The sequence below is a fragment of the Hippocampus bargibanti genome, linkage group LG22 (assembly GCF_051943395.1).
Source record: "Hippocampus bargibanti isolate YZ-2025 linkage group LG22, ASM5194339v1, whole genome shotgun sequence".
NCBI classification, from domain to species: domain Eukaryota; kingdom Metazoa; phylum Chordata; class Actinopteri; order Syngnathiformes; family Syngnathidae; genus Hippocampus; species Hippocampus bargibanti.
In genome coordinates, this window is record NC_142755.1 from 7,677,946 (window position 1) to 7,697,097 (window position 19,152).

General features: G+C 47.1%; 1 protein-coding gene across 1 annotated transcript; it reads left to right on the forward strand.

The window, feature by feature from the left end:
• Positions 1 to 74: 74 nt before the first annotated feature.
• ntn4 (netrin 4) lies at positions 75 to 19,024 on the forward strand. The gene is made up of 11 exons (XM_088989334.1): positions 75 to 211; positions 4,126 to 4,492; positions 5,633 to 6,189; positions 9,359 to 9,640; positions 13,929 to 14,055; positions 14,867 to 15,052; positions 16,210 to 16,411; positions 16,590 to 16,678; positions 17,367 to 17,435; positions 17,521 to 17,688; positions 17,980 to 19,024. The coding sequence occupies exons 2-11, from the start codon at positions 4,441 to 4,443 to the stop codon at positions 18,117 to 18,119; spliced, it is 1,872 nt and encodes a 623-aa protein (XP_088845460.1). The 5' UTR covers positions 75 to 211; positions 4,126 to 4,440; the 3' UTR covers positions 18,120 to 19,024.
• Positions 19,025 to 19,152: the final 128 nt, after the last annotated feature.

Sequence of the window (19,152 nt, forward strand, 5' to 3'; positions counted from 1 at the left end):
GTCTTTGTGCATAATTTCCCCGAACGTATTTTATTCGTTTTTTTATCATTTCAAATAATGCACGGCGTACTACAACCTTGATCCGGGAAATTGTGAACCGAGCTTAGAAAGACCATTTTGGCTCAAATCTAGTTCGTCTTACTCTTAACAGCTAGAAGACAACGACAATGCTGCCGCCGATCGCTACTATTGTCACGGCAAACCAGCAAAGGTAATACTCAATCGTATTTTTTTAATCGCTCCGTACGATAGATTGATAAATGCATAACGTGCTCATGCGCGGTAAATTGTCTGCATTTCCGCTTGTGTTAGCGTTTTTTAATCATTTCAAATGTACGGCGTCCTACAACTTTTATACGGGAATTGTAATCATTCATAAGGGCAGCTGTTAGCCAAGGTTGACACGTATAATTATTAATGGCAATGAACACGTTTGATATTCAAATCTGAGACGGCGTCATTTGTTAATACGCTTGGAAGGAAAACAAATATTAATAATAATGCATTTCATTTCTAAGCGCCTTTCAAATATGGTCAGCGTAGTTGCTTTAGTTTAGACGAAACATTTTGAGCAGCGTGTTTCGTATCTATAGCGTGACATGTCAAAAATGGTAAATTGGTGTAATATGCTAAATACAAACACATTTCGTCCTCGTTATGTACCACAAAAGTACGCTAGAGGGCGAAAACTCCCTGTTTATGACCAAGATAAAGACAAACAAATCTGTTCCAACGTTTTATACCAAGAAAGTCCACTAGTGGGCGACATTTCCATGTTTAAAGCTCACGCTCACTGGCCACTTAAAGGACAACCGACGTCACTTTTTTGTTTTTTAACTGACATCAGAAAAACGTTTGATAGCATCTAAAATACCCAAAACACGCAGTCTGATATTTTTATTCAAATGCAAAACACCAATAAAAATGAGTTAAAGTGTCCAAAATCTGCAAACAAATTGAGCTGCGAATTGGGCATTTTCAGAAAGTCCCGCCCCCAGATCGTGACGTCACGGCAAGACGTCTTTCATTGCTAGAGAATCAAAACAATGATTCAGATTCGGAGAATATGCTTCCTTGTTACACGTCCAGTTATGAATATGATTCAAATAGTTCTGAAGAGGAAAGCATACATGTTTGCAATCGATTAAAGAATTATATGTGCCATTTTGAGGCAACATTGAGGGGAGATGTCTCACCCCAAAAAAAAGAGGCACAAAACGGCGACCTCCAGTGGCCACCTCCACTTCCACAGACTGATAAATTCCTTATATGGAGCTTGGACTCCCTCTTCTGGCGGCTTTTGGGTGCAACACGGTTCTCAAACCAAACATGTACAGCAAAATACATTGACGCGATGGAAGGACCCTACAATGTGTCTTTTTTACGGTAAGGGGGCGGTCCTTTCATGATGTCACGTCAGGAATCGTCACCAACTGAAAAACAAGACTTCCTGAATATTCAGCGCAAGTCTTAAAACGTAAAATATAGCTATAGGCGGTGGAATCTTATTAAAATACGCTCAGTAGAAGTCATTTGAAGCCATTTTACAAATTATAGACACAACTTGTCCGGAGACGTCGGTTGTCCTTTAAATAGGGATGAAAATCTCATATCAAATTGGGGCGGGAGGGCCTTTCTCAAGATAAAACATTTGACGGACGCACTTTTTATTATGATGCTAATAGTTCGCCTCACATCCTTAAACCTTAAATAACATAACCAACATATGCATAATGCTTTTCAGCACCACGCAGCACAGCAATCGGGTCAAAGCAGGTATATCTGCATGAATGGTCTTGTTCCTAAGCAAATTGTTAAAATCCTTAAAGAAATACTGTCGCCTGCAATGCCACAAGATGGCGGCAAAGCTTGATGAATGAAGCTCCTCAACTTCCTTCAACGTAGCTCCTTGACACCCTGATGCCACAAGATGGTACCAAAGCACTGCGTCCATTCGACAAAATTAGTCAAGTTTGAATGCTGTATGTCATGCATGTTAGTATATTTGACAATGAAGCTGACTTTGGCTTTGACTTTGAAAAAGGGAATTTAACTCATTCATTGCCAGACACGTGCAAAAATGTGTCCACTCCAGTGCCAGGGTTTTTGTCATTGTCACTCAAATTCCAGGACCCACAGAATATTGAGTTTTAGGACTATATAAACATTCAATTCAGAGTAAGAAACCTTAGACTCTCTTCTTTCATCAGAAAAAAAAAGAGTTAATTTAATTCCTAAAATATATGGGTTTGGGGTTATATGAGCTTGAAATGAGGGCGGCTGTCCAAAATACAATACAATAATAATAATAATAATAATAATAATAATAATAATACATGTAATTTATAAGCGCCTTTCAAAAAACTCAAGATCACTTTACAGTCACAGGATAAGTTTTCCTGTGGGTGAGCAGCGGCAGCCACATGCGGCAGCCACACGCGCCAGCGTTCACCCCACCCAGAATAACTCACAAAAATAGAAATCTAGCTAGCTAGCTCATAGGTAGCTCATCGAGAGCTAATATGTTTCCTGACTCAAATAGCTAGCTCGATAGCCATGTAGCTAATAGATAGCTAGCTAGCTATATAGCAAATAGATAGCTAGCCAGCTAGCCATATAGCTAATAGCTGCCTAGCCCTATAGCTAATAGATAGCTATTATAATGACATCACAAAAGAACGCTCTTTCCATCAATTTCCAGCACCACATCCTGAATTTATTAGCTTGATTCAAAAAGCATATCTACAGGAAGATTTTGTATTTTTATAATAATAAAAATACATTTCATTTATAAGCGCCTTTCCTGTATTTACATAACGGACAATTAGGACGGCAGACAAAAAAAAAATTCAATACATACATATTGGTTTATATAGCACTTTAACAACAGCTGAAGCTGGAACAAACAGCTAACATGAAAAAATGGGTAAAGCTGCTCCCTTGCGGAGGGGAAAAACATTACCAGAGGTCTGCCCAGTGCTTTATCGGCACCCAAGTAAGAAAAAATAAAATAAAAAAATGGCGCTCTACGTCATATTTTCAATTCCTGAATATTTGTCAATGGCAGTGAATTGTCACGGTTTGCAAGGTGGTGATGGCGGGTGCGGATCCCAAAAAGCAGGCAGGAGGCAGCAGGAGGTTGTGTTTGACAAATTGTATTAAAATAAAGTCAGCGGGAACAAAATGTAAAACATCAAAATCATCTGAACGGAAAAAAATACAAAGTATCAAAAGAAAACCAAGTGTAAAAGTGCGCCAAGGTTAAACAAACACAAGCGCAGCATACAATGCATGCGATTGCAGACAAAGCATGCAACAAACAATGAACCGACACCGGATGGTCGTGCCGGGAGTCCTTTTAAGTGTCACTGATTAAAACAACCAGCACCTGCAAGGCTGCAGGCAGGGTTGACGTCGCTCCCCGTCGGTCGCCAATCCGAACGTGGCGGTCCGCCACTGATCGGGACGACCGGCACCTGTGCAGGTGCGGGCGGGGCCGACAGCGCCACCCGTTGGTCGCCAACCAGATCATGACATGAATGAGTTAATTTAAAGCATCCGTAAAGGTCACAGAATATTGACATGAGCCAGTCTGGATTTATGAGAACCGTGATGTTCCTTTAAAGGGCAACCGACGTCACTTTTGGGGGGAGATGTCTCACCCCCAAAAAAAAGAGGCACAAAATGGCGACCGCCAGTGGCCACCTCCGCTTCCACAGGCTGATAAATTCCTTATATGGAGCTTGGATGCCCTCTTCTAGTGGCTTTTGGGTGCAACACGGTTCTCAGACCAAACATGTACAGCAAAATCCATTGACGTGATGGAAGGACTGCTACAATATGTCTTGTTTTCAGTCAAGGGGTGTTCTTTTAGTGACGTCACGTATGGACTCGTCACCAACTCAAAAACAAGACTTCCTGAATATTCAGAGCGAGTCTTAAAACGTAAAATATAGCTACGTGCGGTGGAATCTTTGTCAAATACGCTCAGTAGAAGTCATTTGATGCCATTTTACAAATGATGGACGCAACTTGTCCGCAGGCGTCGGTTGTCCCTTTAAGGGAAGTGCAAGGCTGGAGGAGGAGGAGCCGTCTTCATCATACTGTGTGTGTGTGTGTCCTCAGTTAGACGTACGGGGACGAAGTGCTGCGTGTGGAAATGAAAGACGCTGCAAGTTGCGGAGCGGCCGCACTCAGGCTGGACTTTCACTGGTCTTCCTCGTCGTTGACGCTGTTCCTCACGGGATCATGCTTCCTCCTCCCGCCGCCGCCGCCGCCGCATTCCTCCCGCTCCCCCTCCAACCGTCCACCTTCGCCTCAGCTGAGTGACACGCAGAGGCTGCACCGGGTTTGAACCCGCGTCTCCCGCCGACCCCTTTTTGATTGTCATCGCGTGTGCTTTTTTTTTTTCGCCGATCGCCTTTGGAGCGGTGAGCCGACATGCTGCGGCGACTTCTGCTGCTGCTGCTGCTGAGTGCGGCCGTCTCGTCAGGTGCAGGTCGCCCGATTCCTAAGCTGTCCGTCCTTTTTGAGGCTCGTAGCACTTTATGTCGGGAATCCGCTAGCGACGCATTGACGTCCCGGATGTAAAATGTGGCTAATATGTCATTGTGCTGAAATTGCTTGCAGTCCGGCGGATAAAAAAAAGTGTCTATTGGGCACAATGCGTTCCTCGGGTGACCTCTCCCCACCTGCAGACAGTTACATAAGTCGTGGACGGATCCGGTTGAACACAAAACACGGCCCCCCGGCGGCCGAGGTTTCCAGTCCCCCCCTAGCCGCAATTGTGTATTTCCTCTCGGATTGATTTCGGCTCTCAGTCGTACAGGAGTGGTACATTGATGAAAAGGTTTCTTCAGCCATCATCTGGACTTCTTTGAAGGTGTTGGACGTTTCGCTTCTCATCCGAGAAGCTTCGTCAGTGAACTAAAATTTGCTGGTAGCCCCGGCCCTATATGTGTATATATATATATATATATCCCTAATGTCCAGAGGTGGCGGTGCCAGATTACTGCTATGATAGGTCCGTTGGGGGAGCAATGCTAGTGGGTTACCTATTAGCTATCTACCTAGCTGGATGGCTGTGTATTGGCTATCTATTAGCTACTCAAATAAATAGAAGGCTGGCTGGCTAGCTAATAGATAGTTGATAGCTGGCTAGCTTTCAATCTATTTGAGTTATTCCGTGTTGAGTGAACGCTGGCGTGTGTGGCTGCCGCCGCTCACCCACAGAAAAACGTATCCTGTGACTGTAAAGTGACCTTGAGAGTTTTGAAAGGCGCTTATCAATGAAATGTGTTATTATTATTATTATTGCTTTATATTAGTTATTATATCTTTATATTAGCTATATAAGCAAGCTAGCTATCTGTTAGCTATCGATTGGCTAGCTAGCTATTTGCTTTGTATTTGCTATTTGTGACTGTAAAGTGACCTTGAGAGTTTTGAAAGGTGCTTATAACTGAAATGTATCATTATTATATTATTATTACCGGCACAACTTTAGTTCGCTGATGAATCTCTTCGGATGAGGAGCGAAATGTCTGATACCTTCAAAGAAGTACAGCTGAAGAAACATTTTCATCTTTCCTGACACACCTCTTTTTGTGTTTTCTGCCCACCCCGCCACCAGGTGCCCCCCCGCCGGAGTCATCATCACGCACGGGCGTGGCCCCGCGATGCGAGAGCCGCGCCTGCAACCCCCGCATGGGCAACCTGGCGCTAGGCCGCCGCGTCCTGACCCAAAGCGTGTGCGGCAACAACGGCACCGAGCGCTACTGCGCTTACAGCCAAGCGGGCCCCACGTGCGGCGCCGCCAAATGCGGCAAGTGCAACGCCGCCCTCCCCCACCTGTCCCACTTGGCGGGCGCCATGTCCGACTCGTCCTTCCGCCACCCCGACACCTGGTGGCAGTCGGCGGAGGGCGCCGACACGGAGATGGTCCAGCTGGACCTGGAGGCCGAGTTCTACTTCACGCACCTGATCGCCGTCTTCCGCTCGCCGAGGCCCGCCGCCATGACGCTGGAGCGCTCGCAGGATTTCGGACGCACTTGGCGCATGCTGCAGTACTACGCCCGCAACTGCAGCGCCGCTTTCGGGATCACGGAGGGCAGGGGGGCCGGATCGGGGCGGGACGGCGCCACCTGCACGTCCAAGTACTCGGGAGCGTACCCGTGCACTCGGGGGGAGGTGAGTCGCAAAATAATATACAGTCATACCTCGGCTTACGAACGCCTTAGTTAACGAACCTTTCGCCTTACGGACGTTAAATTTGTGAGAATACGAACTAGTTTTCGGGAAACACACGCAGCGCCACAATGAGTGATGTGTCATTCCCGAACGAGCCGGTTCTTGGAGCGCCGAACAAGGTGCTGGAAATGGCAGCTGTATTTGTTTTCCTCTATTCCCCGCCCCCATTCTTCGGTTAAAGCCGCCCGTGATTGGTCAAGATCCGTGGTCGTGGGGGGGGGGGGGGGGGGGGGGGGACACGCAGCAGTGAGCAGGGGGAGGAGTTACAGAAACACACACACACATACACACATGAAAGGGCGACGACAGAGCTTGAAACAAAAAAAACAAAAGTGAAAAAAAGTGAAATGGTGAGAACATGGATAGAAAACACTGTGAAATTTGGACTTGTTTCAACTTTATTGAGAGTTCAAAGGCAGAGTGTAGACTGTAAGGTTAAAATATCCCATCAATCAGGCTCCCACAGAACCCACAGAAGTTATCTGTACAATTTGAAGAGAACATACAAGCAAGGGAACCAGCTATTCATGAAGTTTCTAGTGTGTGCCTGCATCTGTTGCTGTTGCAATATCACAATTTCCAAGATCCTTGAGACAATTTTTGCAAAAAGCTCGCAACCCAACCCAGCTATTTAGTTGAAAAGTATGTTTTATGGGGAGCTGGGAACGGATTATTCTCATTTTAATGATTTCCTATGAGAAATTAATGTTTGGAATACACACTTTTTGCCTTACACACACTTTCTGGGAAGCAATTAAGTTCGTAAGCCAAGGTATCTCTGTACCACCCTTTGATTTGATTTCAGGGAGGGGTGGGGGGGCGATTGAATTCCGGAGACAATAGCGCCGGGTTTGGTTGCCACACGCCCGTCCTCGCGGGCCGTTATCAATACGCGTCGAGTTATTGAAACGTAATACGAGTAGAGGACGCTTTAGCGGTGCGTGTCCCACGTGTGAGCCTTTCGGGGATCTGATGAAGGCGAAGAATGGCTTCATGATGGATGGCAAAGGCGGCTCCCACGCTCCTATCTATGCCCATCGTGCACGTTTACCAGTTTACACCTCCAGTTTGTTTTTGGATTGGATCGGATTAGCCTTTATTGGTCTCGCAGCGGAGATATTTACATTTCACAGCAGCAAAGTCATGAAAGTAAGAGGAGAGGAAAGGAAGAAGTAGAAAAACAAAATACAGGCGCTGCTGTAAAGGCAGTAGTCACTCTCGTGGCGCTATCTTGAAGTCAAAATGACAAAAAACGAAATAGCAAATAACAAGACAACACAAAGACACTTAGTCATTCATTCTTCAGCACTTGCTGTACCCTCTTTATGACATGAAGCGGTTCTAGATGAAAGAGGAGAGGATCAAAGCATCCTTTTCACCAGTGGATCAGGGACATCATTGTAAAAGGTGCACGTCTGCTACAAGCTAAACGTTGAAAGCAAAACACAGAGCCGCAGCATCCATTGACGAAAAGAAATTGTCTCACATCTCTTGTCCCCGCGTAAATCTGCTTCAATTCCAAGCCGCGGCAGTTCCACATTCCATCCAGCCGCAGACCGTCCAACAGCACCGACCTTTCCGCTGAACAAAGCGGATCTGGCCGGCAATCTATTAGTTTTATAGCTAGTTGTCGAGCTGGCTATCTATTGGCTATCTATTAGCTAGCTAGCTTTCTATCTATTTACTTCCCGGTTGACGTGCTCTTACCCCAAGGCTGTTTAGACATACAATTGTTTGGAATATTATCCAAAATATATACTGTCAAATATTTTATATATCTATTTGGCATATATGCTATGTGGCTGGCTGGCTAGCTATTAGCTATCTTGGCTTGCTAGCTAGCTTTCTATCTCTTTGTCTTACTATTCTATTTGAGTTACTTCTGGGTTGAGTGACAGCCGGCTCATGTGGCTGCTACTGCTCACCTACAGAAAAATCTCTCCTGTGACTGAAAAGTGACCTTGAGAGTTTTGAAAAGCGCTTATAAATGAAATGTATTATTCTTCTTATTATTACAGGCGCAAAAAAAAAAAAGCACAATCGCTCCAGAGCTGTTGAGCGATGACAGTTAAATGGCCAAATCAAAAACAGTGCTGGAGCGTTGATGAAATTAGACACCTCAAGAGCTTTTTTTCTTTGTCCATTGCGAAAGATGACAAATTGGCCCAGATTGAACCTTCCCTCGGGCCTCACCCAAACATTGCCAACCGTTCCCACCCTGAGCGCTAATCATTAGATGCTAACACGGCGCTAAAGGTTTTTATTGAAATAAGACCGACGCGCACAGCTAGAATTTAAACAATGGGACCTTTAATGCGTCCCAGTCTGCATGGCCCCTTTCCCGGACCCCCCCCCCCCCCCCCTCCAGAACTGTAAGCAGATGTTTTGGGTACCTTATGAAAAAACATGGTGGTGTTATTTTTGGAATGGGGTTAAGGGCAGTAAAAACCCCACCGGGACATCTTGCGCATTTGGGCGTGTCAGTCTGTTGTTCGTTGCCATGGACAGGACGCGCTGTCTCGGGTCCTTTTGTGTCTCCCTGAGTGATGTTCACCCACCCTCCTCCTTTTTCTTTGTCCATGCCCCCCCGCCCCCCCACCCCCCAAAAAAAGAACCCCCCCCCTGCCTTTTGCAACAAGCGGGAAATTAATCGCTCTTACGCCCATCAAAGTTTGGGTGCCCGACAGTACACTCAGAATAATGTGAAGAGACACACACAATTGGGATGTTGTGAACCAGCGGCGGCCGTCGCCATGGCGATGAGACCCCAGAGAGAGAGGGGATCTTGGATTTTAAAGGATGTCCAACACTGTTGCGGTCTCGTTGTCGTGGCGATGGGACGCCCTCAGACTTGCAGATGTTGACCTTGATAGAGTTAACTAACCAATGCAATTTTCAAGTCAGGAATCATATTAGCTATCTAGCTAGCAAGCTGTCTATTACCTATCTAGCTAGCTAAAGAGATATCTATTGGCAATATAGCTAGCTAGCTAGCTATTTGAGTCAGGAAACATATTAGCTATCGAGTTAGCTAGCTATCTATTAGCTATATTATTATTGAGCGGAAGCCTTCTCTGAATGCATTTTATTTTGAAAATCCCCAAAACAGGTGATCTACCGCACCCTCCCCAAGTGGGAATCTCTGGACCCGTTCGGCCAGGAGGGTCAGCAGCAGTTGCGGGTGACCAACATTCGCATCCGGCTGCTGGAACGCCAACGGTGCCCGTGCCAGGCTAAAGTCGGCGCCGCCGAAGCGGGCGAGCTTCTGCCAACGCGCCATTTTGCCATCTATGACCTGATCGTGAAAGGCAGCTGCTTCTGCAACGGGCACGCCGAGCAGTGCCTCCCCGCGCCGGCTTACCGGCCCGTCTGGGACCGGACCAGTCATGTGGTAAGCCGACGAGGCCTTTTATGCTAACGCTTGCTCCCACTAGCTTCATGAAGCTTCATCAAGCACTTGTGATTACTTTAATAATAATAATAATACATTTCATTCATAAGCGCCTTTCAAAACTTTCAAGGTCACATTATTTGCTGCTGTGAAATGTAAATGTATCCACTGCGAGACTAATAAAGGCAAATCCAATCCAATCCAATTACAGTCACGGGCTTAGTCTTTCTGTGGGTGAGCAGCGGCAGCCACACGCGGCAGCGTTCACTCAACCCGAAAGTGACTTAAATGGATAGAAAGCTATATAGCTAATAGATAGCTTGCTAGCCAGCTAGATAACTAATAGATAGCGAATATTTAGATAGCTTGATAGCTAATACTGTAGATAGCGAATAGCTAGCTAGATAGCTATATAGCTAATAGGTAGCGAATACGTAGATAGCTAATACAGTAGACAGCGAATAGTAGATAGATAGATAGATAGCTATATACCAAATAGATAGCATAATAATAATAATACATTTCATTTATAAGCGCCTTTCAAATCTCTCATGGTCACTCTACAGTTGCAGGCTTAGTTTTTCTGTGGGTGAGCAGCGACAGCCACACGCTCCAGCATTCACTCAACCCGAAACTCAAATAGATAGAAAGCTAGCTCGCTAGCTAATTGATAACTAATAGCTAGCTAACTAGATAGCTAGCCACCTATATAGCAAATAGAGAACTAGCTAGCTATCCTGCCAGATAGCAAATGGAGAGCTAGCTAGCCAGTTAGATAGCAAATAGAGAGCTAGCTAGATAGCTAGCCAGCTATATAACAAATAGAGAACTAGCTGCGCTCGTCATCTTTCTGTTTCCCTCGTTACTGTCAAGCGGACGCACGGCGACGTCCTTGTTTGTACAGGAAGTGGAAAGGCAAAAGGCGCCGTCGGCAGGTTTAATGATTGGTGCAGCTTTGTGTTGGCAAGAACGGCGGCAGGCTTTGTGTTTTCATCGCCGGCGGGGCGTCGTTGATTGGGTAATGGTAGCGCTGATGAAGGTGCGAAAGCGCCACCGCCGTCCTCTTTTGCAATCAGTGGCAGGAAACAAGCGCCTCCGTCTATTTCCTCTTTTCGCTGGAGACTTTTTAGGCCGAGGCAAGCGGCTGCTTTGCCCTTTGTTTGCTTTTACAGTCGAGACGAAGGAAGACAAAAAACGTACGTTTGAGGCCTGAGCGGGTGCATTTTTGGTAGCCAGGAATGCACACTTTCGCTTTTGGTACCTTAAGCCAAGTCAATAACGTTGCACTACAAGGATATCTAGGACAATATTTGGGTTTGAAACCTCCCAAAACAATCGCTCGCTAGCCATGGGTTATTATGGTAGTCGGAGGAAGAAAATAAAAAGAAACATACTGGACGTATGTCCAGATCACACAAATACATACGGTCCATGTGTTAGCTTTGTGGCTAACCGGACTGCATGTATTCATGTTAGCTTTGTAGCTACGTTCGTGTTAGCACAAAGCTAACACAAATACATACAGTCCAGATAGCCACAAAGCTAACACGAATTCATCCAGTCTAGTTAGCCACAAAGCTAACACGAATACATACGGTCCAGTAGCCACAAAGCTAACATGAATGCATACAGTCCAGTTAGCTACAAAGCTAACACATGTACACATGGTCCAGTTAGTCACAAAGCTAACACGAAAACATATGGTCCAGTTAGCCACAAAGCTAACACACATACATACGGTCCAGTTAGCCACAAAGCTAATACGCATACATACGGTCCAGTTAGCCACAAAGCTAACACGAATACATACAATCCAGTTCGCCACAAAGCTAACACGAATACATACAATCCAGTTAGCCACAAAGCTAGCACGCATACATACGGTCCAGTTAGCCACAAAGCTAACATGTATACATATGGTGCAGTTAGCCACAAAGCTAACATGAATGCATACAGTCCAGTTAGCTACACAGCTAACACACGTACATATGGTCCAGTTAGTCACAAAGCTAACACGAAAACATATAGTTCAGTTAGCCACAAAGCTAACAGGAATAACTGGACCGTATGATTTTGTGTTAGCTTAGTGGCTAACTGGACCAAATGTATTCCCGTTAGCTTTGTGGCTAACTGACAGAGAGTGTAACATTCAGAAGAAAAGATGCAAAAAACTGAGTACAAATCAGTAGTTAGTAGTTGGCGATGTCATCTTTTTTTAGCGAGTGTCTGGCAATACTCTGGCGCTCCGCCGGCCATATCAAAGGCCAAAAAAGTCCCGCCGATAATTTGCCGTTTTATTGCTCAGCTGTTGCCACATTGAAAGGGCAGATATGCGACGCCGGCCTTTGTGTGCAATATTGCCTGCAAATATTTGCGTAGCGGAGCAGGTTTGAACAGTAAAGCCTCGCTCAAGTGTCTCCTCGGGCAAAAGAGAGAGAGAGAGAAAGAGAGAGAGAGAGAAAAGAGCGAGAAGAGCGGGCACCTGGACAGCTTTTGGACCAGCGCCGCTTACTTTTGGTTACGTAAGCGGCGCTGGTCAGCTTTTGTGCCACCCGTGCTGGCGCTCAAACCAAACAAGATGCGCGTCTGTGCACTTGTCACAACGTCGGGCACCCGCGCTGTCCAGGATCAACAATAAGTTCAAGACGGAGCGTTAGCTTAAGCGCTAAGCCGCTATCGGTCATGCTTCTGACCGGGCTTAGTCCCAGGAAATGAATGTAACGCTGTTTAATATCCTGCGGCCGCGTTGGCAGCGCGCCGGTGAGATTACCAAACAAGCCGTTAACTGCTAAGAAAAAGGGTCTGACGCGACAAATGTTCTGGTGCTTTGACCGTGTGTGTGTGTGTGTGTGTGTGTGTGTGTGTGTGTGTGTGTGTGTGTGTGTGTGTGTGTGTGTGTGTGTGTGTGTGTGTGTCTGAATGTTACATTAGCCGCAAAACACGAATACATATGGTCCAGTTAGCCACTAAGCTAACATTAATGCATACAGTCCAGTTAGCCACAAAGCTAACACGAATACATACGGTGAAGTTAGCTACAAAGCTAACATGAATACATAGTCCAGTTAGCCACAAAGTTAACACAAATACATATGGTCCAGTTAGCCATAAAGCTAACACCAACGTATACAGTCCATTTAGCCACAAAGCTAACACAAATACATATGAGCTAACACAAATACATATGGTCCAGTTACCCACAAAGCTGACACGAATACAAATGGTCCAGTTAGCCAGAAAAGTAACATGAATACACAGTCCAATTAGCCACAAAGCTAACACAAATTAATATGGTGCAGTTGCCCAATATCCTGTGACTGTAAAAGTGTCATTCAGAGTTTTGAAAGGCGCTTATAAATGTAATGTATTATTATTATTATTATTAAAGCTAACGTGAATAAATACAGTCCAGTTAGCCACAAAGCTAACATGAATGCATATGGTTCAGTTAGCCACAAAGCTAACACAAATAGTGTACATACAGTCATCATGACGTCTTCAGACAGCGTCTGGAGACAACGCACACACACACACACACACACACACACACACACACACACACACACACACACACACACACACACGGTGGTCAAACTAATTGGTCCAGTGTAACGAACGCCATTGCTGCTACCGCTCTCTCTTCAAAATGCTGATCTGCCTAATTCAATCAGATGAATTATGTAACCCCTCCAACACCAATTCACCAGACGATTATTTTCACTTGACGGGGCAAGTGGGTCAATAATCCACGCATATGCCTGATGTAAAAAAAAAAAAAAGAAACCGAGAGAAATCCTTTCCCAGCGTGCGTGTGTCTGTGATCCGAGGTGGGTTCAGCTGGAGGGCAACATTTGGGCCCCTCACGTGTTCGCCTCGAGTTGGTGACACGCCACGCGAGCAGCGTGGGAAACCGCGGTGGAGTTTAGCCACTGTACTTTTTTGGGTTGGTATGTCCCATGTTGTGGAACTGCGTGTGTCCCACATAGGAGTAGTTCGGTGTAACGCAAACAAATAAAGAGCTTCCTCAGATGCCCCCCCCCCCCCCATTCAATCATTATCCAGCATAGATGGCATTCCAGCTCTCAGGAATGACAAGGAGATTGTTATTGTGCTCTCAGTGCTGCATACTTGCACTCTTCTCATGCGCACACACACACATGCACGCACACACACACACACACACACACACACACAAGGGTTCGGACGGATTGGAACATGGGAAAAACCTGCTTGGCTATCACACTGACGTCTTTGTTGCCCCCCCCCCCCACTCCAAAATGTGTGACAGGTCCATGGGAAGTGTGTGTGCCGACACAACACGGCCGGCGACCACTGTGAGCGCTGCGGCGAGCTCTACAACGACCGACCGTGGCAGCCCGCCGATGGCCTGACGGGGGCGCCGCACGAGTGTCGCAGTGAGTAAAGATGACACAAATCCCGAATTGCGCACTGGTACCTGACCAAGATGGCTACCCAAGCCCACTATTCGCCCAGACGTTAAAATAATATGTGTATTTGTCGGCCATCTTGGTCAGGTGCAAGAGTCGAGTGTTTTAAAAATAATAATAAATTTCATTTATAAGCGCCTTTCAAAACAGTGAGTAGAGGCGACAGATATCCCGAATTGCGTACTGGTGCCTGACCAAGATGGCTGCCCAGCCCACTATTCACCTAGACGTTAAAATGATATGTGTATATGTCGGCCATCTTGGTCTGGTACAAGGGTCGGGTGTTTTGATGATTTGTCATTGGCTCGTGTTGCTCCATTCACAGTGAGTAGAGACGACACAAATCCTGAATTGCGCATCGGTACCTGACCAAGATGGCTGCCCAGCCCACTATTGGCAGAGACATTAAAATAATGTGTATTTGTCGGCCATCTTTGTCAGGTACAACGGTCTGGTATTTTGATGATTTGTCATTGGCTAGTTTTGCTACATTCGCAGTCAACACAAATCCCGAATTGCGCATCGGTACTTGACCAAGATGGCTGCCCAGCCCATTATTGGCAGAGACATTAAAATAATATGTGTATTTGTCGGCCATCTTGGTCAGGTACAAGTGTCTGGTGTTTTGATGATTTGTCATTGGCTAGCTTGCTACATTCGAAATTAACTATAGATGTTAAATCTTGCGACGACTCCTTGCTCATGTGTAACCCGCCTTGCTCATGTGTAACCCGCCCCTTCACCGCCACCCCTTCACCGCCACCCCTTATCCCCTTAGAGTGCAAGTGTAACGGACACGCTCACAGCTGCTATTTTGATTGGTCGGCGTGGCGGGCCTCGGGCCAGCGCAGCGGCGGGGTGTGCGATTGTCTGCACCACACCGAGGGGCGCCAGTGTCAGATGTGCAAATCCGGTTTCTACCGAGACCCTGGGCGACCGCACGCGGCCCCCGACTCTTGCAAGCGTAAGCACACACACACACACACACACACACATATGCACACACGTGTGAAAGAGCACACGCGCTTGGATTGCAAAAAAGGGGATTAGAGGACGTCAAGGACAAAAAAAAGTGCTGGCGTCACCTCCTTGCGAGAAGGTCCCAGTGCTTGACTCAGCACCCACTCATGGGGGGGGGGGGGCGTCTTTGAACATAAATGGCTGAACTATTCATACATGACCTCAAATGTGACCTCCTCATCTAAAGTGTTGACAACCTGTCGCCCGCCGACCCCAAAGTCACAAATCGAACACATTGGGCGCATCGTCTCCCGGGTCGCGGCACGCCGCCGGCGCGCTCGTCCTCATTCTCGCCAGGAATGAGGAAAAGTGCAAGCCGGGACGTGCTCAATGCCTTATGGGGCACCTGCGTGCGCGGCCTCCGAGCTTTGCCGTTTGTTTTCTGCTTTCTGATGGGTAAATAGCAACAGCGGGCCGGTGATGTGTGCCCCTTATCCGCTGATGAGATGAGTCTTAAGTAAACACCAGATAGTCATCTCTCAACACACACGCGGGCGGCGCTCGCTCGCTCGCTACATTCTCGCCAACGATTATCTAGCCGATGCAGCGCCGCAGGTATGTCGCGGCGTGTGTCAAAATGCACCAGACCGTCTCCAACGGAACATCCAAAATGGCTGTTGGGGGAGGGGGGGCGGTACGTGTGACTGAGGATAAATAAGATCAAGGTTGTGAAATCCTCTTGAAGGAATTTCCCTCCTTGGCAAGGAACATTTTGATCATACCAGAGTTGATGAGGGGGGGGGGGGGGTTAAGAAAACAATCTTGTCATGCGCCACACAAGCTGGTACACAGCAAAACAGCAAGCGAGTCATTCATACACACACATGAACATGCGTCACATGCCGCAGCCCATAATCTCTGTAGAACATTAACACGCTAGATAAGCACCTTAAAAGCGCATAAAATGTGCTTGTAAAGTCCCCCCAGAGGTGATATCCTGATGATTTTTATTGGCATTGTCTGCACTGGGATTGTATTGTTTATCTTCTCACGTTTGGTTTTACCGTGACGCGCCTGAATCGACGGCTAATTTGGCTAACTTTACACAGAATGGAAAAAAAACCCAAAAACTAAATATTTTGTCTACCTCCCGCCCACCAGCCTGCGACTGTCACCCGTTGGGCTCCGCGGCCGGCGACGCCCTCTGCGACCCGAGCGACGGCGGCTGCGTCTGCAAGCCCGGCGTAGGGGGCGCCCGCTGCGACAGGTGCATGGTGGGATACTGGGGCTTCCACCAATATGGCTGCCGGCCGTGCGACTGCGCCGGCGACTGCGACCCCTTTACGGGGGACTGCATACTCGGGTGAGTGCCCCCCCCCTCCCCCGTCACCTCCCATTGTGACCTCATTTGCCTGAAAAATGGTCTATTACCCTTTGAACTCAACTGTTTGTGAAGCTCCGCATCGATCAAACGGATATTTTCTGTCCCAATATTTTTGATGGGAGCCGAATAGGTGAAAAATGTGCATGTTGTGCCGCAGGGCGGATTTGTACAACTTGGAGGGAAACGGCAGCCAGCCCGTCAGGATCTTCAGAGCCGACGAGCTCTTCTCTGCCCTCCACTACTCGGGTGGGTGTCCACGCCACGCACATACACGCGTGGATTGCACTTTTTGATCATTAATGGACGCCGTGATTGACCACCCCCCATCCCCGGGGTGTTTCGATGATTTGTCATTGCTTACTTTTGCTACATTCGGAATTGACAAGAGACAATACAAATCCCAAATTGTGCACTGGTACCTGACCAAGATGGCCAACAAATACACATATTTTAATGTCTTGGTAAATAGTGGGCTGGACAGCCATCTTGGTCAGGTACAAGAGTCGCGTGTTTTGATGATTTTTCATTAGTTAGTTTTGCTACATTCGCAATGACTAGAGACTCCGCACTGGTACCTGACCAAGATGGCTTCCCAGCCCACTATTCGCCCAGACATTAAAATAATGTGTATTTGTCGGCCATCTTGGTCAGGTACTAGAGTCGCGTGTTTTGATGATTTGTCATTGGCTAGTTTTGCTACATTCGCAATGACTAGAGACTCCGCACTGGTACCTGGCCAAGATGGCTTCCCAGCCCACTATTCACCCAGACATTAAAATATGTGTGTTTGTCGGCCACCTTGGTCAGGTACAAGGGTCGGGTGTTTTGATGACTTGTCATTGGCTATTCCGCTAGCATCAAAATTAACGGTGTAAATTGAATATTTGGATCTTTTGATGACTTCTTCCACTATTATGACCCCCGTCCCCCGCAGAGAAGTGCGAGTGTAAAGAGAAACCACTGACCAACAGTAAACTATTCTGCACCATGAACTACGACTACGGTAGGCTGCACACGCATGACGCATCACCGCCGAAGCCCCCCCCCCCCCCCCCCCCTCTCGTCACTGACCGATTTGTGTTTTTCAGTCCTGAAGGTCAAAGTGCTTTCAGCCCATGACAAAGGCTCCCACGCCGAGGTGGAGGCCAAGGTGCAGAAAGTGCTGAGTCAGAAGGCCGAACTCCGGCGGGGTCGCGTCACCCTCTACCCGGAGTCGTGGACTGCCAGGGGGTGCACCTGCCCCATCCTCAATCCGGGTTGGTTTTCACCGCCTTATCGCGGGACCGTGTCTTACTTTTGATCGGTCGATCATTAAATAGGAGCCGCTGGTTGATTTTAACTGCGTGTCTATGGGTACCTGACCAAGATGGCTGTCCAGCCCACTATTTGCCCGGACATTAAAATAATAAGTGTATTTGTCGGCCATCTTGGTCAGGTTGTTTTGACGACGTGACCATTTTGACCACAACAAACGGATTCCCGATCGGTCCAAAAATCCGACGTCGGCCCAGGCGTGACTCCGGTGTCGTATTTGTGACGTTTGCCAGGCGCGGAATACCTGGTGGCCGGTCACGCCGACAGGAAGCGAGGACACCTGCTGGTCAACATGAAGAGCTTGGTCAAACCCTGGACGGCCGCCCTGGGCCGCAAAGTGCTCGCGCTGCTCAAGAAGGACTGCAACTGGTAGACCCGCACGCACACCTCAGACTTGTTTTGTTTTTTTGTCCCTGCAAAACGCCCTCCACGCCCGGATTATTATGACTCTGATGATCTCGTTACCTGGATTGACAATGGTGGAGGTAAAAAACAAAAAAAACAAAAAAAACGATCTCTCTCTATGCACTTTAACCAGCAAAATGGACTGGAATGGAACATGGACGCACAAAGATGCACGTACGCACGCACGCAGTCTAGCGTGTACGCTCGAGGCACGGACACACGCACGCACGCACACACACACACACACACACACATGGTGAGGGAGAACAAGCCATACAAGCCACTCGGTTCAAGATGGCGACCAATCGCCTCCAAACGTGAATGTATTCGCCCGAGTGTGTGCGAGGGGGTGTGTTGATGTGTGTTGTGTGTGTGTGTGTGTGTTGTGTGTGTGTGTGTGTGTGTGTGTGTGTGTGTGTGTGTGTGTGTGTGTGTGTGTGTGTGTGTGTGTGTGTGTGTGTGTATGTGTGTGTGTGTGTGCGTACACATATAAGAAGAATCAAATGAGGAGGTTTCGGCCTGAGCACAGTCCCAGTCCAGCTCTTGATGTTTATTTTTTGTCTTCATTTTAAGATGACTTTTCTTCCTTCCTTCCTTCCTTCCTTCCTTCCTTCCTTCCTTCCTTCCTTCCTTCCTTCCATTTGCTCTTTGTACAGTGTTATTTGTATCTCCATTGAAATGTTTTTTGTCACGTGACAGCCATTTTTTTTCAGCTTTCTGATAGTTTGGACTTTTTGTGGCACGACGTGGCGCCGTTTGCCATTTTTTCCAATGCCTTCATAATATAACTCTCAATGCACTGTGACTTTGAGTCACAAGTGGAAGTTTCATGTTCAACAAGTCATTTTTTTTTGAAATAACAAATTCTCTTGCCGTCGTCTCGTGTGTTGTTTTGATGTCGCAGCTCGCTAATCTTCAGACCTTGAAATTCTTCTCGGGGCTTTTATCGCCCGCCACTTTCTGTCCGGCGCGCTGAAGTCCATCCATCAGTGTCGCTCCCA

What these genes read in the sequence shown, in the direction of transcription:
- ntn4 (XM_088989334.1), top strand. Translation starts at nt 4,441, where the DNA reads ATGCTGCGGCGACTTCTGCTGCTGCTGCTGCTGAGTGCGGCCGTCTCG. An exon ending in ACCCGTGCACTCGGGGGGAG is followed by an intron (nt 6,190 to 9,358) that starts GTGAGTCGCAAA and finishes TCCCCAAAACAG; the next exon opens with GTGATCTACCGCACCCTCCC. An exon ending in GGGACCGGACCAGTCATGTG is followed by an intron (nt 9,641 to 13,928) that starts GTAAGCCGACGA and finishes AATGTGTGACAG; the next exon opens with GTCCATGGGAAGTGTGTGTG.